Source organism: Halichoeres trimaculatus, unplaced genomic scaffold (genome assembly GCF_033239565.1).
Source record: "Halichoeres trimaculatus isolate MK-OKI-2021-1 unplaced genomic scaffold, fHalTri1.1 fHalTri1_scaffold_20, whole genome shotgun sequence".
Taxonomy (NCBI): Eukaryota; Metazoa; Chordata; class Actinopteri; order Labriformes; family Labridae; genus Halichoeres; species Halichoeres trimaculatus.
The window spans coordinates 11,024,105-11,046,922 of NW_027437198.1; the positions used below are offsets into that span (position 1 = coordinate 11,024,105).

At 42.8% G+C, this 22,818-nt stretch overlaps 4 protein-coding genes across 5 annotated transcripts; 3 read left to right on the plus strand and 1 right to left on the minus strand.

Annotated features, from left to right (window-relative positions):
* Positions 1-135: 135 nt before the first annotated feature.
* On the plus strand, positions 136-8,230 carry LOC141809473 (ras-related protein Rab-35). 2 transcript variants are annotated; one of them, XM_074696517.1, is made up of 7 exons: positions 141-306; positions 1,790-2,654; positions 3,829-3,879; positions 5,467-5,590; positions 5,693-5,817; positions 6,772-6,896; positions 7,034-8,230. In XM_074696517.1, exons 2-7 carry the CDS (start codon positions 2,600-2,602, stop codon positions 7,181-7,183), a joined length of 630 nt encoding a protein of 209 aa, XP_074552618.1. In that variant the 5' UTR covers positions 141-306; positions 1,790-2,599; the 3' UTR covers positions 7,184-8,230. The 2 variants fall into 2 exon arrangements, with proteins under 2 accessions (XP_074552619.1, XP_074552618.1); XM_074696518.1 differs by lacking the exon at positions 7,034-8,230 and having other exon boundaries at positions 136-306; positions 6,772-6,902.
* Positions 8,184-12,937, minus strand: anapc2 (anaphase promoting complex subunit 2). The gene is made up of 14 exons (XM_074696516.1): positions 12,602-12,937; positions 11,951-12,200; positions 11,555-11,867; positions 11,316-11,448; positions 11,006-11,222; positions 10,805-10,924; positions 10,591-10,708; positions 10,271-10,449; positions 10,043-10,184; positions 9,893-9,968; positions 9,594-9,797; positions 9,311-9,443; positions 8,958-9,199; positions 8,184-8,847 (listed from the first exon to the last, which is right to left on the minus strand). Exons 1-14 carry the CDS (start codon positions 12,698-12,700, stop codon positions 8,638-8,640), a joined length of 2,436 nt encoding a protein of 811 aa, XP_074552617.1. The 5' UTR covers positions 12,701-12,937; the 3' UTR covers positions 8,184-8,637.
* Positions 12,938-13,510: 573 nt separating this feature from the next.
* On the plus strand, positions 13,511-17,288 carry rnf25 (ring finger protein 25). Its single transcript, XM_074696679.1, has 10 exons — positions 13,511-13,741; positions 13,978-14,049; positions 14,950-15,046; positions 15,162-15,229; positions 15,317-15,386; positions 15,495-15,566; positions 15,680-15,826; positions 15,902-15,991; positions 16,088-16,225; positions 16,385-17,288. Exons 1-10 carry the CDS (start codon positions 13,725-13,727, stop codon positions 17,054-17,056), a joined length of 1,443 nt encoding a protein of 480 aa, XP_074552780.1. The 5' UTR covers positions 13,511-13,724; the 3' UTR covers positions 17,057-17,288.
* Positions 17,289-17,971: 683 nt separating this feature from the next.
* On the plus strand, positions 17,972-21,810 carry kat8 (K(lysine) acetyltransferase 8). Its single transcript, XM_074696662.1, has 11 exons — positions 17,972-18,387; positions 18,866-18,940; positions 19,109-19,287; positions 19,372-19,425; positions 19,513-19,677; positions 20,018-20,107; positions 20,209-20,349; positions 20,822-20,915; positions 21,155-21,305; positions 21,403-21,557; positions 21,650-21,810. Exons 1-11 carry the CDS (start codon positions 18,069-18,071, stop codon positions 21,712-21,714), a joined length of 1,488 nt encoding a protein of 495 aa, XP_074552763.1. The 5' UTR covers positions 17,972-18,068; the 3' UTR covers positions 21,715-21,810.
* Positions 21,811-22,818: the final 1,008 nt, after the last annotated feature.

Consider the following 22,818-nt stretch of genomic DNA (forward strand, 5'->3'; position numbering starts at 1 on the left):
AAAAAGTGTTACCTTTAACATAATTTTTTTTTTAAAAGGCCTTAGTTTAACTTCATTATTTTAGAAATACGTTATAGTATAGTTGGCCCACCCAATTTGCTTTGCATAGATTTTCCCACATGACGTGAACGCAGCATCAGATGATGAGAATGGGTCATCAGCTGCAGACAGTCAGGTGTGGTCGGCTGGGAGACATTCCGACCGGAGCGGAGATCCAGATCACTCCTCCGGAACAAAAACAGCGCCTACTGCGACACTATAACCATGAACCACCTTCGGAATACAAAGTACAGCACTAAGACCAGAGTAAGTCTGATTTTATTCGCTAGTTTTTTAAAGTTTTTGAAGGAGTGAGAAGTTTTCTGACGTCTTGGCATCAGGGGCGAACGAACCAGAGGCAGGCCGGGGTCAGGCCCACTGACCGTCACTCCACACTGGGACGAAAATTTTAGATGATTTGTCGCGGTTTGGTAACAGGTCCAATCAAACAAGACATAATAAACTAAAGCTTTTATATATATATTGTTATCCATTCACGACAAAGTAATCTGTTCCCACGCTTTACTAGTGCATGATTTCACAACGTCTATGGAAGAGCAGCAACGGGCGTTTTAGGAAAGCTGTTGTAGCTACAAGTCTAAAAGAAAGCATCTCATCGTCCGTACATAACCGCAATAGTTTGTTAAGGTGTGCCGAATTCAAGAGCACCCTCTAATTTATGTTGACACCTTCACAGATGTCACGTTATCGCGTATGAGAGCGTCAATGACTTTGATTTCCAAAAATCAGTGTAATTACGTTGGAGGTTTGGTGCGCTTGAGCCCGGATCGGGTCATTCAAGGAGAGGTGAACCAACAAGAAACCTTATTACTGCAACGGCTCAGTTATAGTTGCTATAGTAAAGATAAGTGTCACCACAGCTGCTGATGTAGACGTTAAATTTGACTTTTAGTTGAAGCTGTAGAGTTGTGTTCAGCTTTTAGGTGGTTGACCCGGAGTGTTGTCTTCGTGCGCAAACTTCGTTCAAAATCTTGGTAAAAGAAACCTGCTCGTCTTCTGGCATGCTGCCTTTTCTGATTTTCAAGGTATCGAGACTTAATCTCGACGAATAGATATTCGTCTTCAATTCGGCATATGTAGATATTAAATTGTGCACTGTGTTAGACTCAAAACAAGCTGTTTGCTGTTGTTGGCTAACAGCTGTCTTTCATTTCAGGCACAACCTTGTTAGTCTGATACTTTCATCAAATGACAGATCGGTTTTGAAACTTAAACCAAGCCGATTTAAGTGACTTCAAAAGTAAGACTCGATGATAGCTGGAATTCTATAAAAAGATATTGAGTACCTTTTCTTGAACAAGTAATATTAATGTGTGGCATTTTCAAAGCGAGTAGTCGTCCTGCCACTCAGTTGTTCTTGAATCAAAAGGCTTGGTTCATTACTTTGAAAGTCACAGCAGCCTTTCCTGTTTTCATGGAAAACTGCCCAAACGTTAACAGGCCCAGCTGCCTTTTTTAAACTTCCCTATTCAACCCAATGAATCAGGAAAAGGCAATGACAACAAGAGAAGCTGTCTGTCAGGGAGCTTGTGATGTTGCTACCTAGCTAACCCTGTTAAGATATAGGATGGGGGTGGATAAAGCAGGATGAGGAAGTTATATTTAGTGACTCAGCTGTTGTTTGAGGAGCAGGGAGGTACTGAAAGGAGGGGCACACACTGCATGCAGCAAATAAAGATAATATGACAGCTACAGTGATTGATCTTCTTTTCTACCTGTCTTTGTTTAGCACCTGGTGGAGAAGCAAGAAGCGAGAGTCCTTCTCATGTAACGAAACAGGGAACGGTTGACTCTTTACCCGCCCACCAGAGGAACTGAAGTGGGACTACGGGATCAGTTTAAAGGAACCTCAGCAGATGTGACCACTACTGAACTGGAGTAAAAAGAGGAAGGACTCAGTCTTTTTTAAAGGGATGGAGTTAATGAGTGAGCAGTGGAGGAGCTCAGCGCAGTAACTGGATTCATGAGTGAACGTCATCTCAACCCTCCATTAAGCTGTCAGAGGAACAACCACAAAGTCGCTCCATCACAGATCCTTAGATGTGTGACTCTCAGCGCCTTAATGCAGAGACTCCTGTGAAAACATACATGACAGACAGAAGGGAGTGTCCACACTGCACTGACACAACTGTGAATTTAAGAAATCAATGCAGAAATCTATGAGTCCTCCCAAGTTGGAAATCCCCGCTGGAGCGTCACTGGGTGGAACTGGAACCAAGGTGGAAGCATGCGATCCTGCTCCACCGTCCAGCATGAATCATTAGTGCCGAGCTTTACAGAAGCGCTTAGTTTTTCTGCTGGCTGCTGCGGTTTCACTTTGAAACCAGAGGAAATGATGTGAACATTAGCACTGAAACCCAAAGGCAGAGTTTAAACTGGAAGTGTCCTCTTATCAGCATGGGAATGCCTGATTGTTGGACTGCTCAGAGCTCGTAGCATCAGGAGGTGGGAGCAAAAACAAAAACACTGGGAAGATAAAGAGAATTAGCTCCTCCTATGAAATTGACTTTACTTGGAGGTCCAATAAGAGGCTGTGAAAATGGCGGGGAAGGACTACAATCATCTCTTTAAACTGCTCATCATTGGAGACTCCAGTTAGTACATTTTTTTCATTCATTCTGAGATTTGCTGACATTTTAATTTGTTGTTATGGCGTCCGAGAGGTGAAGGGTGACACCTATAAGGTAGTTTTTAAAACATTTTTGGACAAACTTTAACACAAGTAAGAGTCTAAGTCACAGCTGCGCTGTAATCGTTGAGGACAAATGCACCCAAACACTCCCAGCAAATACTCAGCATAGCGTTCGATCAGGCAGTCCTTGAAATCGAGCTCAACCCACAGAAAATCAGCTGCTCTTAACCCCAGTACCATCAGCTGACGGCTTGTTTGCCTCAAAATTCACTTTCAGTGACACAGTTTCTGAAACGCTCTCCTCATTTAATCAACAAGTTTCAGCTCACGTGCAGCAGAGCTTCTCGTTTCTGAACTGTGTTCTTGTTTTACTTTGACTTGTGTAGTTTGTCTTCAGAGTTTCAAGTCCTTTTGATAAGACAGTCTTGTGAAGAGGTATCACATCTTCAAATTAAATTTTCACTTTGCAGGACAGATTTTGAGTCTGTTTCCAACATGTAGCATCATTTGTAAATGGGTTGTTGGAAGGTTACAGATTTCAGTTTCTGATCCTGTTTCCTGTGAACTTTGTCTTAGTTTTGCCATCTTTTAACAGCTTTGTCTTTTATCTTCAGTTCATGTTTTTTTTAAGTGCAGCATCACAGCTTTCACTTCCGATGCTTCGCTTGTATGACCTCTCATCTCACAGTCAGTCGTTCCTCTTTGCCTGCAGGTAGTCACCCTTTGACAGTTTTTAATTTCCTCCTGTGGGTTACACAGAAATTTCTCAGCGTTAAACAAATGCATATCTGTTTGTAGATAATCTCAGACAAATCTTGATATTTTCCAGTTTGCTGCTGCTTCAATCTGGTTTGTCAACATTTGAACAAGTTAGCACAGGTTCCTTTGCGATTATTCACTTCAGCAAGTTCTCCTCAGGTGTTTTTCTTCCCACTAGGATTTTGATTGCTGCTCTTGTTTCTCCCTCTGTTTTTCTGGTATTTCATGACAACTTTCAGTCTGTCACTCGGGATGGGACGGTCTAATCCTCCTCAAAGTAAACCACAACATAACTGGCTGTTCCTGATCGCTCACATTCATGTCGTCAGAGTGTCTCGCTGATTATCTCCTCCCTTTCATCTCTTCTTCTCTCTCAGATGTGGGGAAAAGCAGCCTCCTGCTCCGCTTTGCAGACAACTCCTTCTCTGGTACGTAACATCAGTTTATAATACTTAGAATTCATTATGAATATTGATGAACATCGATGCAGAGAAAGCATCTCACTTTTTGTCGCCCAAAAAAACAATGTTTTTTTCTTTTTTTAAGTAAGGTTTCAGTTTGTTGTTAAGTGGTTTCAGGACACCTGTTCAGGTCAGAGTTGTAAATCCAAACCAAACATACCACCCTAAAATGAAACACACCACCTTTTTTTTATTACAGTGCAATCAAATAATTTAGTTAACAGCTAAAGGAGTGTCAGAGAAGCAGCATTGGGTTCATGGGTTCAACAGCTTCCAACTTCTGGATGACTGCATGCTAAGAATGTACCAGTAATGAGACGTTTAGATGCCATATCCTTAATGTAATTCAACATGCATACTCGTACACAGCTCTGACAAGAGGCCATAGCAGCCTGAGTGAGTGAAAACATCTGTGAGGATGGACGGAGAGGGTGTGAATGGGCTTCACTTGGCAGCAGGGACGTGCAGCTGCTGCAGCAGGGATTAGCCCTCAAAATGTGATTTATAGATTTTATCACCATCCTCAATCTTCCCTGTGTTAGAGAAAACAAAGGCTGCAACATCTTGGAGAAAATAATTTATATGTGTTAAGTTGCTGAACAGGTGCAGGACATGGATTCTGGAGACTGTTAGCACAAACATCACTGCATACTCACTAGGGCTGCAGCTATCGAATATTTTAGTATTCGAGTATTCTACTGAAAATCCCATCGATTAATCGAGTAATCGGATAAAATCCATTTTTGTTTAGTTAAAGAGCAGTTATTTTTCACATGAAAATTTTTCTCTTTAAGAAATAGAATTTTCTGATACAGCATGTCAATAAGAGCACTTGCTTTGGTAGCTCCAAAATTTGTAAATACACTTTGACACATTTTTTGTGCCTTGTACATCTCATCAAATGTTGCAGACCCAAATGGCACCCGTTTCGTAGAATGACCCATTAGTCTCCAAACTCCAGAAAAGAAGTTAGATTTGTTGCTAGTTGCTATTTTGTATAAGAGGTAGCTTGAGGGGTCTGAAAACTCTCTTGATATGGCCTCAGCTCTATTTGAAATACCACTCTTTGATCTTTTTTAAAATTAAACGATTCCTCGAGGCGGAGAAAATTACTCGAGTATTTTTTGTAATCGAGTACCTCGAATCATTCGAGGAATCGTTTCAGCTCTAATACTCACCTCTCAGTCCATGTAAATGTAGAGACACTTTAAAGAAGCACTGATGTTTGTTTTCAGGAAATAAGGGGAGTCATTACTGCATGAGAAGAAATGAAAGCGAAAACAAATGAATCCTGTCAGACAGGTTGTAGGATTTGATGTTGCTTATTGACTCATTGATTGAAAATCATTGTGAAAGTAAAAGAACAGATTGAAGAACCTCCTTGACCACAAAGAGTGCATCGGGTTAGTTCAGGCAGGCCATAAAGTCATCACCTGATCATGACACAGCTCCATCAGCTGACAGCTCAGCTGATTACATCAATGCATCCACTTAGCAAAATGTACAGCGTCTCCTTTCATGCTGTCATTCCTGAAACACTCTTTTCTCCTTCAGGCAGCTACATCACCACCATCGGCGTCGACTTCAAGATCCGCACAGTGGACATAGATGGCGAGCGGGTCAAGCTGCAGATCTGGGACACAGCGGGGCAGGAGCGGTTCAGGACCATCACATCAACGTAATAAAACACTAACAATAAAGCTGCTTTTATGATCCTAGCTTTCTGTTTTGCTGATGAGGGTGTTGCTAACGTCTTTCTGCTTCACCTCTCTGTGTTCAGGTACTACAGAAACACACACGGCGTCATCATCGTGTACGACGTGACAAATCCAGAGTCCTTCGTAAACGTGAAGAGGTGGTTGAATGAAATCTCTCAGAACTGTGACAACGTCTGCAAGATACTAGGTGAGGATCGAGTTTTTACTGAGCACTTTGTCACTTTTTTCTGGTGCTGGTTGTTGGTCATGCTAAAAGAAGGAAAATTTATGCTCTTTAAATCATGACTAAAACAACCTTGGATCAGCTTTAAATTTTCAAAACTGGGCTTTTTTTGTTCAAACATATTTTGGGGTTTAAATGACTCACAGGTCCCGTAAGTTTGAGATTGTTGCAGTTTTAATTATTTTTAATGGGCTACCTGATGATCCAACATACAAAGAAATTTATTGGCTGGTTTAGTTTTATGCATTTTGAAAACACCTCTGATGAACTTAGACTGTTGGCTGCGTTAATCACAGGTAACCTTGAAGTCGACCCCCAGTTTGGCTCATTTATCACTCACACAGCTCCACCGCTCAGTTTATCTCAGGGGTGGCCAACCTGTGGCTCGTGAGCCGCATGTGGCTCTTTGCCTTTCAGTGTACGACTCTTCGGTCCATTCATAAAAAAATACAGATATTATGAGTAGTGGTGGTGTGCCAATCAATCTAAAACATCTTCGTGTTGATGCCAATGTTGAGATCACTCTTGATCTATACTTGGGTGATGAGATTGATACTTAAGTTTCGGTTTCTCTTCTCTACATGTGCTCCTCTCAATCGCTCCTATCTATCTAGATAGATAGATAGATAGATAGATAGATAGATAGATAGATAGATAGATAGACGTGTGTGATGTGGGTCTTTGTAGTACCACGGTAATTTGTGCGGCTCTGGGTCTCTGACTGGTTGGCCACCCCTGGTTTATCGGCTGGTTTTTGAAGCAGGAACTTTTTAAGACCCAGGAACCAAAACTGGAGCAAAGTTCCTGATGTTAAATCAAGTTAAAGTTCCTTGAAATTTGATGAAGACAGTAAGAAAGTTGCCTCCAATTACCAGTGTCTAAAGTTAAAGTCAGAGTTTCCTGTATGCTCTCTCTCAGTCGGGAACAAGAACGACGACCCCGCCAAGAAACAGGTGGACACTCAGGACGCTGTACGTTTTGGGGAGTCAATGGGAGTCCGAGTTTTTGAGACGAGTGCCAAAGAGAACATAAATGTAGAAGAGGTATGATTTATTCTGTTTATCATCTTTTTATTAAATATTCTGCTGATCATAAATTCAACCATCGCTACTCTTCACATCAACTCATCAATTCGTCGCAGCTGCATTTTAAGAGCCCCTGTCATTGTTGTTTCCCTCAGATGTTCATGGCCTTCACCCACATGGTTCTCCGCGCCAAGAAGCAGAGCCAGAACAGAGCGGAAAGAGAGCGCGAGCGGGAGAAAGACACGGTCAACATGAACGCCCAGAGAGACCGGGACCGCCGGAAGAGAGGGAAGAAGTGCTGCTGAAACCCGCCACAGACGCCAAAGCAACTCGCCGCTCGCACAGAAAAAGCGTCGACAGAAGATGGAGGAAAGCGTGCCTTAGGAGAGAAGTTTCATCCTGCAGCCGTGAATGTTTGAATCTGAGCGCTTCGCTGTTGACTATGCAGAGTTACAACTCAGCGGGCGACAGGTCGGTGTGCTTCACTGCGGGTGTAGAGGAAACAGAGAGGGGGAGGAACTGTCTGTCTGCACTGACTCATGGGACAGTCTGGGGTTACAGGAGTTAAAGGATCACTCTGGTGTTTTTTAATTTATTGCCCCAAGAGAACAAAAACTCAGTAAACAACGGCTACTACAAGATTAAAAATTAAATCCTAACACAGAAATCTTTGTTCTGATCAACATGAAGGATTTTGTCTCAGTAGCTTCTTTTAGCATTATTAAAATTTTCTGAAGCCCTCACCTTTAGAGTGAGAGCATCATGAAGTTTAAATATAGGAAAGATACTCACTGGATTTCTTCTCCCAGCGGGATGAATGGTAATGATTCAAATTTCTATTCAAATATCTCACATAAGACTTAAACATCGCACAACTGCAACATTTGATTTTCCTAAACACCTCAGAATAATCGTTAATTAAACGCTCCGATTAAAGAGTTTTATTGATGTGTTTGACAATCCATCACAGAACATTCAGCCAAAGGGACAAGTCTGCTTTAGATTCTGGTGAACAAAGGGATCTAAAAACACCAGACTGCTCCTTTAGCTCTGCACTCATGAACCACTGTTTGGAGCAACGTTTTAAAATTTGTCTTTTTTTTAATCCAGTAAAATCGTTTTTACCACTGAAAGGGAAACTGGTTGGAGTTGTGACTAAATTGTAACTGTGAGCCACTAACAGGTGTGATGAGTTCAGTCTGTATGCCTTATTTCCAGATGAGGCCAGTAATCCAAGACTACAGTATGTGTGTGTGTGTGTGTGTGTGTGTAACCTCAACACAGTCCAAGCCCAAATTGTTCAACTTATTATTAAGATGTTTTTTAATGTAAATCTCTGTGGCCTAGCGAAAAGTGTCAAAATCCAAATAAAGCAATAAATCCAGAGTTTTTTTGTAAAAGTTACTAATGTAAAGAGACAAGTGCTGCCTTGCAATCTAGTTAACTTTGTAATTTAATAATTTAACAGCAAGTGGGATTAGTCAGTGCTTTTATTTGACCCAAACCCTACACGGGAACAGTTTTCATCAAACTGAGCTGAATTCAAAATCCACATCAGTCCATGTCCCGTCTGCTGGATCCTCAGGAAACTGGAGAGCAGTCCGTCTCTCAGCTGTGTGATGATTCTGACAGTCTGACAAACAAACCACATGACTCACAGCTGAAGTATTCTCGTGGAGGGGAAGTACAGACTCCCACAGCACATGAACGCAGCATCACGCTGCAGCACTCTCCGTCTGGCTCTCTTGCTCCTCACCCATCAGGTGGACTTAGGGAGTCTGTAGACGCCTGCCGAAGTGAGCAGCTGATGCTCCCGAACCTTCCTCTGCAGGAAAGCCTCCAGCTCATTGATGTCCATCTCCGTGACGACGGGTCCTGTGGCGACAAACATCCGGAGCATGGAGTGGATGCGGTCCAGCGTCATACTGTCCAGGTTGGTCAGCATGGCCTGGATGTAGGCCCAGAACAGCTGCAGGGAAAGAGACAGAGCTTTCAGACACCTTCATATTCCAACTTTCTGCTTTAAATTTTCCTTTTAGTTTCATTTCTCTGAGCTGTATAAACATGTTCTTTAAGTACCTGCAGCTTCTCCTCCCTTTGCTCGGATTGGGTGGTGGTGTTGGAGTCTCTCTCCTCGTCGCTGTCGATCAGCATCACGCCTCTCTCCATCTTCTCTTTGGATGAGCCTGTCTCCACCACGTAGTAGCGCCCGCCCGCCTCCTCCCTCAGAACGCCATGCTGCTGCCACAGAGCCAGCTTCCTGTGCACCAGCTCCTTTGGAGCGCCCAGCTTCGTGCTTAGCTCCTCCAGAGTCCACGAACCTGATGGGAGGGAAACTGGCATTCAGTCTCTTAACATGCAACGACAAAATTTTGACAGGAAATGACCGAAGGAAACCAAACATGACGTCAGTTTGAAGTAAACGCCTTTACTTTTCTCCTGGAAGTGCAGGATGATGGCGGCGTGGATGGGAGAGACGTTGAGGTTGGTGAGTGTGCGGTCCTCCAGCTCCACATCCAGAGTAACGGAGCCCAGGTGAGGCTTCCAGCTCAGCGTCCTCATGGCCTGAAACACAGAAGACAGAGCACTGTTATCACCTAACTCCAAAAAAACTTCACTTGTGCGTATGAAATTCTCTCTTTAAGCCGCAGATCGATTTTCTGGTTGTTTTTAAATCATTTGATGACTTGGGGTCATGCAGGAGCTGAACTCCACCTTCAGTTTCTCGTAGCGGTGTGTGTAGGCCTCCATGCTCTGGCAGATGAGCGGAGGGAGCTCCAGCTTGTCTTCCTTCAGTGGCGGCCAGAACTCAGAGGACAGGATGATGGCGGACAGGGACAGAGGCGGCTGCTCCTCCTCGCTCAGCCTCGACTCCTCCTCACGGATGTTGCTGTTGATCCTGCGTGAGTCGGCCATGTCCTGGACGAAGACAGAGGATGGGATGTGTGATGGTGTGAAGGTATATAAAAAGTATCAAAACCAGGATGACTGAGACTTGCTGTCTGAGTATTTACCTTCAGCATGACCTCACAGTAATGCATGTGAGATTCTCCAAACCGCAGCTTCAGAAGCTCCACGTTACGGATCTCCCTGAAAATAAACGTAAGATTAAACTTTTCTTACGATAAGACCTGAATCTTCAGTCAGTGTGTGTATAGCTGTACCTGGCAGTGTTGTAGTTGAGTTGGTGCAGTAGCCGGTCGGCCAGCACAGCTCTGTACTCGTCGATGAAGATTCCTTTACTGCCGTAGATACTGACCAGCAGACTGATGATGTCAGAGGAACGACGTTTGGAGCCCATCTTATCTGAAAACCACGATCGACTGTCAGTGAAACCAAACAGCACATGCTGTAAGTTCAACTTAACAAGAAGTAGTGATGCGTTCACTGACCTGGGACAGCGTCGGTCGGGTCTGGAGTCCAGTCTTCAGGGTCATTTCCCTCCTCATCACTGTCCTGCATCTCCAGAGTGACTGGGTCTCCTCTGGACAGCTCAGAGGCCAAATCTGTGCAGCCCTCAGCGTCTCCTGTCAGACCAGCAACGATCTGTCGCACTGTGTCCTCCCGGGTCCTTGAACACACCGGGAAAGAGGATTCTTCTTCTTATTTTCTCTTTCAGTTTAATTATTTGGAAAGTCTTTTTACTGTTCTTTAATTTTTCAAGATCTCTTTTTCATGTGTTTAAGTTCAATAAAAATTCAACGTAACTCACCTGAGGTACTTGCGGATCGGCTGACAGGCGACCTGCAGGATGACCATGGACGGGTCGAGCTCTCTCAGGGCTTTGATGGCTGAGATGTACACAGTGAGGATGTCAGATGTGTGAACTCCTGGGGGAAGAGAAAGCAAACACAGCTTTAGTAAAATAAAATCTCAAAAAATACTTATAAGACACATTCAGAGAGAGTTTTCCCCTCCGGTCTGACCTGGGTGCAGCAGACGGCTCTCAAAAGCAGATTTCAGTGAGGTGAGGAGCTGCTGTCTCTGATTCGTTCTCTCCAGACAGAACTTCAGATCCTCGATGGCTGCTTTTGATTCTGGGAAATCTGACAAAGAAATAGAAAGCTTGTTATTAATCTCTGACCCTGCTGGGACACTTTGCAATAACTGATCCATCTTCCTCTCACCTCTTATGATACTGAAGAGCTCCTCTATCCTCATGTTGACGTAGATCCTGCAGAAGAACTGATGCATGTGACACCTCCACTGCTTTAGGACGGAGCTGGCAGCCTGGCCGACCTGCGCGCTGGGAGTAGTGGAAGCACTAGGGGTCGAAGTCAGACCCTCTTTTTCTGCCTCGCTTGCAAACACTTTGCTGAGCCATCCCAGCACCAGCTCCAGCCACTGCACTCATGGAACGTGACATGTTTAAAATTAAAGATTTATCAAGAAAACGCCTTAAATTCGGTGTTAAAGTAGAGACAGGGGATGTTTTACCTCCTGGAACTCCAGCAGGAAGGAGCGCTCGTACTCTCCTCTGCAGTGCTGCTCCATCCGCTGCTCAATGAGCTTGTGCAGGATGGAGGTGACGGCCTCAGAGCTGACCCACTCCAGCAGCTGGAGTTTGGAACTACAACCAAAGAGAGGAAACATAACAGTCATAGAGAAATAAATTAATCACAATATTTCAAACAAGCTAACAGGCAGGGCAGCAGTAGATGAGTGTTCTTGTTTACAGTATGTGGCTGAGCTCCTGCAGCTGCTCCAAGGCCTCCCGACACCAGCACTGCTGAGCCAGGACCCCACAGCCCCGGCAGACCCCTCCACCCTCAGGACCCTCTGGTTCCTCTGTCTCTCCTTCCTGGGTCATGTAGACGGTGAAGGTCCTGCTGTAAAACTCCAGCACTCTCTCCTGAAGGACTGGAGAAGGGGAGAAGAGGAGGAGGGCCCTGATGATGGTGAAGGCCCGCTCCTGGAGGCCCTTAGATCCTGGGCTGCAGACACCGCCTTCACCCTTATCCTGCCGCATCCCCAGCTTCTCCAATCCATCTATCAGGAAGATGAAAGAATGCTTGAATAAGCTGCTCATATAAACAACCATGATCAGTACAGAAATGAGCTCCTTCAGGTACCAAGGAAAGGTTCCAGCTGCCCCAACAGAGTCCGAAATGCAGTGAGGAGAACCCAAGCCCTGCCTCTCTCCTCCAGCTCATTCTCTGGCTGTTTGAGTCCAGACCAGAACTCAGGAACCACCGAGGAGGACAGACGCATCTGCAGAGTCTCAAGCAACCAGCTCCCAAGTAGGTGGTCGAGACCCTGGTGAGACAGCAAGGCCAGGGACTCTGAGAGTTTCTGTTCTGACACCGAGCAGCCAGGAGACACCTGAAATATGAAGATAAGTTTTTTTTTTTTAAAGACGGTAGAAACTTCAGGACTGTAAATATAACTATTTTCAGGAGATTCTTTTCATGCTATTAAAGATAGAGTGCGCCTCACCAAACTCTATTCATCAACAGGTCATTTTTAAAGGTGCACTGTACCTAAGGACTGCACAACAAGCTGTACTCTTCCAGCTACTTCTCCAGGGGTTTTGATGGTTTGCAGCATTACATGACAGCCGAATTTGACCGAACACTTTTAGTACTTAGTAAAATACCAGTAATCATTACTAACTGTGTGTAAACCTCCGCTAATGGAGGAAAACACTAAATCGTTAACTCTTCTAATGTGGTTCGGCAATGTCAATGTAGCAGATAGCATATAAGGGGAAAAAGCCCACTTACCAAAGCTGCAGTAACAGTTTCCCAAGCTTCAGCAACACCTTGATGTGAAGCGGATCCTGACAGCTCTGCTGGTTCCGATTCCATCATTATTTCTTCCATTTTTTCCACTTTCTTCAGCCAAAAACAGCAAGCTAGTAGAGGTAAATCAGGCCGGTCTTTTCACATGACGCAAACACATGCGTGCTTGAAGACATCATTGCAGAAAACGCTGTTATAAAATAAGAAGTTTAAGTTTATAGATCAGTAATCATCAAGTTATAGATTCTAAATAGTGTAACAGGGTCTGGCGGGTTTACTTCTTCTTCTATGTTATCGAAGTCTTCTTCGTCTAGTAAATTTAAGGGAAACTGGACACAACGTCGATTATGACTTCCCTCCAGTGGTCACAGTGTGAACTGCGATTTTTTTTTCGTGCATTGAAATGAGAGTTAACGTTATCCCAACAAACCATTATTTCTGTATTTTTCTCCTTAGAATGTGATAAAAACTTGTAATTTGGCAATCAAAATGTTTATGTGCTTCATTCACGCGTTTTTTTTTTTACTAAAAGGAAAGTCTGATTTAGTGATATATGTATTTAAACAAAGGGAGATAGCAGAATAAGATATTTTTCAAAAACAACCTACAACCCACATAAACTAACAAAGGGATTAAACAAGAAAGTTGTCCCTTTTTGCTCAATACAGATGTCTGGTTTTTTTTTTAAATCAATATTCATTTCATTGAAAAAGAAATAGATTATACAAAGTTATCAATTTATATGATAAGATTATGACAAAATTTCAAGATTCATTAGAAAAAAAAAATAAGGTTATGCAGTTACGCACTGTGACCACCAGAGGGCAGTAAACACTCTTCCTTAACCCGGAAAACAGAAATACCCCGATACTTCCGTTACCTTCTTTCAAAATAAAATTTCCATTTTTTATTACGGAACCAACGCGTCTGGGTAGAGAGGTGAAGAAATGAGGGGGTCGTAGCTGTAACAGAAATTAACAGTCGATTGATTTTAATGTTTTTGACCCACCTTAACGATATATTGTACTCCATTACTTTTGTTTTGAAGGGTCTGTAGTTCTCTGTGTAGTTGCTAGCTGCTCACGGCTACCCCAGAAACATCATCATGGCAGCGGAGTGCGAGTAAGTTTACTGACAGCAAGTCTCAGACACATTACAGGACACTTAGCTCATTCAACATACAGCTTATGTAATAATATATTCACTACGCTTTACGTAAAATTTTAAGTAGCCGGCTTTTTGGAGTTAGCTGGCGTTAAATGTCGTTAAAGCGCTAGCATGCTAATGTTAGCAGAATTTGTGTCATAAAATATCTCAGAGTAGTTGTGATGTAATCTGTCGTATGTTTTTCTTTGCAGTGTGCTCTCTGAAATCGAGGTGCTTCAGTCCATCTACCTGGATGAACTGCTGGTCAACAGGAGAGAGGACGGGTGAGATAACAGCTAGCTTCACATTCACCATTTTCATTAGCTTTGAGGTGTGTTTGTTAAATGTATCATTGTTTTGAACATATTTGAGGATCAATACACGAGGAAAGAATCTGTGCCATTCAGTCTGTAATTAGTGTTTCCGAATTGCAATGAAGCTCTGAGTTCCCTGTCTCAAACATCACCTGTTTCTATATTTAATTTACTGTATTTCAATTTAATGAACCTTTTGTGAGCCAGGAAAAGGCATTGAGAATTATTTTTCAAGACTATTCTGTTAAAGAAAAGCAGCCCAGTTAACAAAACTTCATCTAACCAATAAGTATCTGTACATGCAAGACATGAGCCTAGATTATGACACATTATAAGAAATAAAATGACAAGTGATACATGAAAATAACCACGGCCATGGAGTATGACGTGTGATTGGCATCACTCATCTGGGTTTAAAATCAAGTTCAAGGGTTTTTGACCATTTAAAACCAAGTATTTAACATAGTGGGGTAAGATATAAAGTTTGGCCAAGGACAGGGGAGCCCACTGTTTTTTTCGAAGTATCATGTTCCTCAAAATAGTTCTTTGTTTGAATGATTTAGGACTAAATTGTTGAAGTCGTGAGAATTTTTTAAACCAGAAATACTGAAAAAAATACAAAAATGTTACATAATCAAAAACAAACATCTCAGGTGTAGTAATTCAAAGTATTGATTACGTAATGGAGGTGTGGTTATAAAAACTGTGTTTTTAATTTGTCTTTTCATGGTGTGCTGAATCCCGGGCGACGCCCTGGACCATAAAAGTCTTTCAGAGATATGAGTCCTTTATGCTGAGACTGCCCTACACTCACTTCACTCCAGTTTTTAAGAACTGATGCTAAAGCTGCTGTTGTATTGTCTCTTCCAGGAGCTGGGAGGTGAGCCTGGTCTTGTACCCGTCCACAGCTGAGGACTCAGTCTCCCAGTTTGTGCGACTCACCCTGACTTTGACCCTTGATCATCAGGTACGCTGTACACTATCTTATCCTGGAGATTCTGTGAGCAGAGAAACAACTCTTGTTTCATTAATGGTTATTTATAAGTGAGTTATGGTCTTCTCTGTCCATTTCCTGCCTCCAGTACCCCTCCTCCTCTCCTGCCATCTCCATTCATAACCCTCGGGGGCTCTCTGATGACAAGCTCAGCAGGTAAACAGTGAAGCTGTGCACTGATAAGCTTCTCTACGTTACACTGAAATTAAACCCCTGTAATCATGAGCTTCCTCTTTCTCTTAGTGTCCAAAAGTGTCTGCAGCTGGAGGCTCAGTCCTGTCTGGGCTCACCAGTGTTATATCAGCTCATTGAGGTAAGATAATGTATGCTTAAATGTATGATAAATGAACAAATATATTTAAAATGTTGATGCTCCTGCTGAGAGGATCATCAAGAACTCTCCTCTCCCTATTTTCTTCAGAAAGCAAAAGAAATCCTGACAGAGAGCAACATTCCTTATGGGAACTGTGTCATTTGCCTTTATGGCTTTAAGGTAAGCTGCTTCCTATCTCTCATTTTGTCTGCAGTCTGAGTCCCTTCTCAGAAACTCTGCACATTATTCAAAGGGTCTGTGTAGAAACAAATTTCTGACTCTCTGATTTTCAGGAGGGAGAGACGTTCACCAAGACGAGCTGCTACCACTACTTCCACTGCCACTGCCTTGGCCGCTACGTCAGCCACTCTGAGAGCGAGCTGCGGCAGAGGGAGAAGGAGCTGGAGGAGGACAAGACCAGAGACAGATCAGACCATCAGGTCTGGATCAGACGCACACTTTAGTATGAAGAAATCTTTTTCTACAAGCTCTCTAATTACTGACTCTTCTCACAGGAGCTGACAGTGGTGTGTCCGGTCTGCAGAGAGACTCTGACCTATGATGCAGATCAGCTTCTGGCCTCCCCTGCACCTCAGCTGCCAGAGGTAGAACCAGCGTCTAGTACACACCTTTGACACTTAGTCTCTGCTTTCAGTGTTTGAATGATCAGAGCATTTTAAAGCTTTGTGTTTGTTGTTTAGCTGGATGAAGCTGCCATTGGTTCAAGTTTTCAAAAGAAGTGGTGTGAACTCCAAAAGATTCTGGAAAGGCAAAGATCCAAGGGCGGGATCATCGACCCGGAAGTGGAGTCCAATCGTTTCCTTATCCATATCAATGAGGTGAGAATAAATCAGAGGTCAGTGTAGACCCGCATTGAAGAGTTATTGTTGGAGTTCGTTTAACAGTAACTGAAAGCCGGTGCTCTCTGCTTTACCAGCTCACTCTGGAGTGTTCAAGCACGCCTTCATACTTTATTTATACTATGTTGTAATTCACAGCCTCCACCTCCCACTGAAAACGGAAACTTGGATGAAGATGTTTCTCCTGACCCCCCATTACCCTCTGCTTCTAATGCCACCTCTAATGAAACCGGTGCCAGAGCAGACAGGTTTCCTCCTGGACTGTCCCATGGCAGAGGCGGGCAGGGCCAAAGGCGTCAAAACCACATGAGGGGGCAGAGGAGGGGAGGTAGGTCCAGACCACAACATGGAAGAGCCCCCATCACAGAGCACCTGGACAAGCTCTCTCTGTCCTCAGACAGCACTGAAGGACCAAATAAAGCCAAAGCTCAGGGTTACGATGGTCAGAAGATGCAATCAAATGTAGAGTTCTGTCAGACTAATGCAGGCAGGGATGTTAATGAGCAAAAAGAGAGACCTGTGCTTCTGGGTGATCAGCCAGCATGCCAGGAAGCCTTGGAGGCAGGCTTCGCAAAAGATCCTGCAGATGCAACAGGCAGTCATGGTCATCCTGGGAGGAGAAGGGGTCCTTACAGGCCTGCCCACTACACTGGGGCCCCTGGGCCTGCACACTACCACTGGGACGGACGGGCTCCAAGAAGCAGGGGTGGACCCAATAATCATTTCAACAGAGGGGGGCCTCGCAGGGGTCATGGCAGGGGTTACCACAGGGTGGTGGAGAGAGACAGAGGCAGAGAAGAGGTGCTATGACAAAGGGCTACAGGAGGGCCGATGAACAAGTGTATGAGTGCCTCCATCATCAGTCTGCATAGATTAAAGCCCTGCACCAGAAATGACATTCAGTGTAGTGTCTTATCCTTCTGTACATCACTGTTCCCCTGGTCTCTGCTATGCATTCTCATGCACACAAATTTTAGATGCGGATGGTTGTTGCTTTTTGTTGTGGTGCAATATGACTTGAAAGAACTACAAATTAAATCTTATCTGGATATAACTGAGTCTGTGCTGAAATTTTATTTCCAATTCTGTCCTTTTAATCTTCTATTTAGATATGAGATTTCACAATGGAATGAAACATATAAGGAGCAGTGAACGACCTAATTTGAACATTCTCTTTATATTTAACCAATTGCTTCCAGGATGCATATTTGTGCTGTTTTATTTAACAAAATGAGTTTTATTATTCACTCTACACAAAACTTAGATTATCTAAAAACCCTGTGACAGAAGGATTCTTGTATTTTAGTATTTTTTTTCTTTAAATATTAACATTAATGCGTGAAAGTGATATCATGGCGTTTTTTAAGGGACGAGAAATTGTTTGTGCGTTCCATTTAAATTTTAAAAGAAGTTAGAATAAAGTAACGTTACGATAATGCTCTTGGGAGTTGTAGTTTGTATCTGAGCTACGCGAATTATGGGAGAGAGAAACGAAACCCTTTGGTGCCTTCACGTGCTTCTCGGATGCTCGGAGTTTCTAAAATCTTTAGACTGAAGCGCGTTCACAAAGCATAAACGACGCTCAAACTATGAAATGAAAGGTGACGTCAATGTTAAAATCCAACATTTTTATACGCCTGTAATCGACATTTATTCAAACCGTCCAGTAAGTCTGACACGACAGACTCAACAAGCCTATTTTCCGATTACTCTTGCAGCACATGAATACAACGTGGGTCCTTCCGACGCCATCTTGGATATTTCTTCGCTGTAGTCCAGCCCCTCACAGAGGCGTGTTGTTGTTTTCAAAACGGCAGAGGTGATGACTGGCGGGACCGAGTTTCACAAAAGCTATAACAATAATAAAGACTCTGAGCCAGGGATGGATGTTGATATGGATTCTGGTCACATTGAAAATGAGCGGGGCGAACTGGATAGCGGTATCCCGGCTGCGTGCTCCTCTAACGGCAGTGGCGGGGAAGAGGACGAGGCGGAGGCCATTGGACGTTCCAGAGAAGCCGGAGGCTCGAGTAGTCAGCATATCCCGGACGGAGGTGGGGTTTACTGCGGCGGCAGGGAGCAGGAGGTGTCGGTCGAAATTGGAGAAACGTATTTATGCCAACGAGCTGACAAGTCATGGCGTAAGTTATGAAATCTATATTATCTATTTCCATAAGCTTGATAATTTATTTTCGTGGAATTAAATTCATAAAATTGAAATTTAACGATTATATTGCTAACCAAAGGCGGTCATGGATCCAACTTCTGAACAAATTTGAACAAAGGAGTTTTTTTTGTACATATTTTAACGTTATAATGATATTTGTAACAGTCCAAAATATAGAACAGCTGCCCCTGGAAGTAGATTTTACATGGTTTTAACTTGGCTAACACTAAGCTTTTGGGCACTACATGATTATTTAGTTGGATAATAGCTCTAAGGCACACAAACGTTATTATTCTCCATGTAAACTGACAGTTTATCAGTTGTTTTATGACCTTAGAGTGGCTTAAAAGTATATTTTAAATGGATTTCGGTGAGTCAGCTCATTGATAACATAAAGAGCGTGCATAGCTCAGACAAAGTGTCGTTAACTGTTGAATCTTTCTCTCTTTCAGATACTGCAGAGGTGATTCAGTCCCGGCTGAATGAACAGGAGGGCAGAGAGGAGTTTTATGTTCATTATGTAGGATGTAAGTACAACACAAGTGTCTCTACTCAACAGATAAGAGATGAAACAGTGTCAGAATTCTGTGATAGAAACATAGATGGATAACAAGTCCAGGGTATGATGTTTATTACAATTTTTAAACTTGTCTAAACAATAACTGAGGGATTGTCTTCTCCTTTTCTGCATGCAGTCAACAGGCGTCTAGATGAGTGGGTGGGAAAAGCTCGCCTAGCCCTCACCAAGACAGTGAAGGACGCAGTGAGGAAGAGCACAGAGATTGGAGGAGTGGGTGATTTAGGAGAACAGCCGGAGAGGAAGATCACTCGCAACCAGAAGCGCAAACATGATGAGATCAACCATGTACAGAAGGTTAGAAGCATGTTTTAAGCTGTATGTGGTGTTACATTGAAATATAAAGTAGTTGGTATTCACATGATACGGTTTCATTTGCAGACGTATGCAGAGATGGACCCAACAACAGCTGCGTTAGAAAAGGAACATGAGGCGGTAAGTTTTCTGTAGTTTCAGTTTTACATGATCTCCTTTTGTTTACTACACTTTCGTATTATTTACTGTACACTGTTTATTTCTCAGATCACGAAAGTGAAATACGTGGACAAGATCCAGATAGGAAACTATGAGATTGATGCGTGGTATTTCTCTCCGTTCCCTGAGGACTACGGCAAACAGCCAAAGCTGTGGATCTGCGAGTACTGCCTTAAATATATGAAGTACGAAAAAACTTTCAGACACCACCTGGTGAGTGCATCTATCACTCAGATAATGGGGGGGAGGTTAAAACTGCCCTGCAACATCCTTAAGTTACAAAAAGTTTAACTATAGTGTTTAAAAAACATCAGGAAGGAGTAGCTGCTTGTCTTTTTCTTTTGTCATCATTTTTGAGTCCAAGAAAGGAGACATGACCCCAAAAAATTAAGTTAAATGAATTCAACTGTTAATTATATGGCAGAATTTTTTTTTGGAAGGACTCTGGTGAAGCCATTTGTGTGCATTTTTGTGTGTTCCTCCAAAGTTTTTGTCATCAGTCAAGAGTGCATTTCTTGCAGCCTTTAATAGTTTTGACCCTCTGTCTCCTCAGTCTCACTGTCAGTGGAAACAGCCGTCTGGTAAAGAAATCTACAGAAGGAGCAACATATCAGTGTATGAAGTAGATGGGCGGGACCACAAGGTGAGTGAAGGGTCAGAAGATGTAAGATTTATGGAAAATCTGTAAAACTAAGATAAAGAAAAACTAATTTAGTTCTCCATGTTTCTGATTCTTTGTTACAGATCTACTGTCAGAACCTTTGTCTACTAGCAAAACTATTCCTTGACCACAAGACGCTTTATTTTGACGTGGAGCCTTTTATCTTTTACATCCTGACTGAAGTCAACAAACAGGGAGCGCACATCGTCGGCTACTTCTCCAAAGTAAGGCTTGTGTGTAAACCTAAAAGGCTAGCTTTGTCCTCAGTGGGTTCTGAGAAACACTTTGTGTATTCCTGGGCCTGTGTTATATTATATGTATTAACATTTCTACTATAGCCAAGTTATAAACCAGATTGCTTGGTGGAAATGTGGCTTATGATACAGCAAAATCTGAACATGGTAAGTAGTGCTGCACGATTTGGGGAAAAGGTGCGATTAGGTAGACAATATTGCGATTGCGATTGTGCGTGCGATTTAATAAAAAAAAGTTGTGTCATGATGAGTCTACAGACTTGCTTGGTTATCATGGAAAAAAATCTGAATTGCATGTGCTGACATTGCGATTGCGATATCCTCTGTTGCGATTACGTAATTGCATGTGCTGACATGCGATTGCGATTGCGATAATCGTGCAGCCCTAATGGTAAGTGTATTATTCTTAAATTTGGATTCTTCTGTCTGCATTCCTTTCCAGGAGAAAGAGTCCCCAGATGGCAATAATGTGGCGTGTATTCTCACGTTGCCACCGTACCAACGCAGAGGCTACGGAAAGTTCCTCATCGCTTTTAGTAAGTTAGCAAATGTATCGGTGATTCAGTGAATGAGAGCTAGCAGTTTTGAACATGAACTTGCTTTTCTGTGTTTGCCACATTGATTGCATCTGTTGGGTCTTTGTGATACAGTTCAGTGGAAACAAACGTGAATTTAGCAGCCATTAGCTCGCCTTGCTGTCAATTTTTGCATCAGTGTATAACAAGACAAACACATTCAGTCAGTCTTGTCCTGACGTCCGTGTGTCTGTGTTCAGGTTATGAACTGTCTAAGTTGGAGGGTGCAGTCGGCTCTCCAGAGAAGCCTCTGTCAGATCTTGGGAAACTGAGCTACAGAAGTTACTGGTCGTGGGTCCTGCTGGAGATCCTGAGGGACTTCAGAGGAACGTTGTCGATCAAAGACCTCAGGTACACACTCCAAACACCATCACACACTCCTGTTCTTCTTCTATTAGTTTAAACTGTTGTGATGTTGACCCTCCCCTCTTCTTATCTGATTCTCTAGCCAGATGACCAGCATCACACAGAGCGACATCATCAGCACACTGCAGTCGCTCAACATGGTGAAGTACTGGAAAGGTCAGCATGTCATCTGCGTCACACCCAAACTGGTGGAGGAGCATCTAAAGAGTGCTCAGTACAAGAAACCCCCCATCACAGGTAAGTCCAGACCTCATCTCCTGACAACCACAATGAGTCGTTCAGAAACACTGATATTTCCTGCTCTGACGCTTCAACTCATCTCTTCACAGTGGACACAATGTGTCTGAAGTGGGCGCCCCCTAAAAATAAACAAGCCAAGCTGTCCAAGAAGTGAGGAGAGGAGTCATCTGTTCATCAGTTCGTCTGTTTTATAACATCCTCACTCAGCCACATTCTGCTGTACTGAAAACTTTATGTATATAGCTGTTGGTAGCATCTGTCTGTATTTTCTTAAATATATTTCAGAAAATCAAACATTTGTCTTTTGATTTTTTCAAGAGAGGGCTTTTGAGTTGAAACAGTCTCAAATCCTCCTGTATTTTTTTTTACCAGCATCAGGAAAAAACACCTCTCAGAAGGGAGAGTGCACTACAGTAACATCAACATGAAGAGTTCGATTTATATAGAGTTCAGGTAGCTGAATGATTAAACCATAGCCTGTTGTCTGCTCATGTGATACTCTTAAAAGGCATCAAAACTCACTGGTTCAGCAAGCTAAGTAAAGGTGATTTTATTACTTATGTGTGCGTTAGTTTTAGAGGCAAATTTTATTCCTAATATTTAAGGAAAGAGGTATTTATTGATGTTAGATTTCAATCAATCATGGACCACAAGTCTTCACCTCCTTTTTCTTGAAAAAAAATCAGAACCAGGTGAATTTTTAAAAGCTTAATCATTCTTTGACAGAGTAAATAAGACTTGGTGTTGTAGTTTTGTTTTGGATCTAACCTGAAGGCAGCTTTGTGGCTAAAAGTGATTGTTTAACAAAGCTGGTAGTGGTGATAGTTGAAGTGTAATTGTAACATTGAACACAAGGGGGCAGCAGAGTTCTAACTCACATTTGAGAAGCAAATTGACAAAGGTGATGTATGACCCATGATATGACCTTACCAACCTTACCTAATGTTTATAGTATATTCTGATTTGTCTGCGGTCTTGATTGAAATCGACCAAGCATAGAATAAAGATACTTGAGAAGTTATTTAGTGTTTCTCCTCCATAGTTTGTGATGTTGGAACTTTTTCTGTTATTTTTCCATCATAAACTTGCAGAGCTCACGACAGCTGGATGATGAAGAAACAGGTGAAAACTGGTAAATCGGGAGCTTTGTGTTCAGGGGTACAGGTACAGGAGTTTGACCCTGTTTGTAGCAAAGAGATGGAACCCGTACTGATCACATATTGGTAGGCGGATCCCGTACCTGTAACAGTCTGTAAGC

Bases quoted from the DNA above. Each gene is read 5' to 3' on its own strand.
- anapc2 (XM_074696516.1), bottom strand. From the start codon at position 12,700: ATGGAAGAAATAATGATGGAATCGGAACCAGCAGAGCTGTCAGGATCC. The intron at 10,709-10,804 runs GTCAGACCGGAG...CTCTTCCCCCAG, and splicing joins GAGCCGTCTGCTGCACCCAG to GAGTTCACACATCTGACATC. The intron at 9,444-9,593 runs GTGGAGTTCAGC...TCTGTGTTTCAG, and splicing joins ACCGCTACGAGAAACTGAAG to GCCATGAGGACGCTGAGCTG.
- kat8 (XM_074696662.1), top strand. From the start codon at position 18,069: ATGACTGGCGGGACCGAGTTTCACAAAAGCTATAACAATAATAAAGAC. The intron at 19,678-20,017 runs GTGAGTGCATCT...CTGTCTCCTCAG, and splicing joins AAACTTTCAGACACCACCTG to TCTCACTGTCAGTGGAAACA. The intron at 21,558-21,649 runs GTAAGTCCAGAC...ATCTCTTCACAG, and splicing joins CAAGAAACCCCCCATCACAG to TGGACACAATGTGTCTGAAG.
- rnf25 (XM_074696679.1), top strand. The intron at 14,050-14,949 runs GTGAGATAACAG...TGTCTCTTCCAG, and splicing joins GTCAACAGGAGAGAGGACGG to GAGCTGGGAGGTGAGCCTGG. The intron at 15,047-15,161 runs GTACGCTGTACA...TCCTGCCTCCAG, and splicing joins CTTTGACCCTTGATCATCAG to TACCCCTCCTCCTCTCCTGC.
- LOC141809473 (XM_074696517.1), top strand. From the start codon at position 2,600: ATGGCGGGGAAGGACTACAATCATCTCTTTAAACTGCTCATCATTGGA. The intron at 2,655-3,828 runs GTTAGTACATTT...CTTCTCTCTCAG, and splicing joins GCTCATCATTGGAGACTCCA to ATGTGGGGAAAAGCAGCCTC. The intron at 3,880-5,466 runs GTACGTAACATC...TTTCTCCTTCAG, and splicing joins TGCAGACAACTCCTTCTCTG to GCAGCTACATCACCACCATC.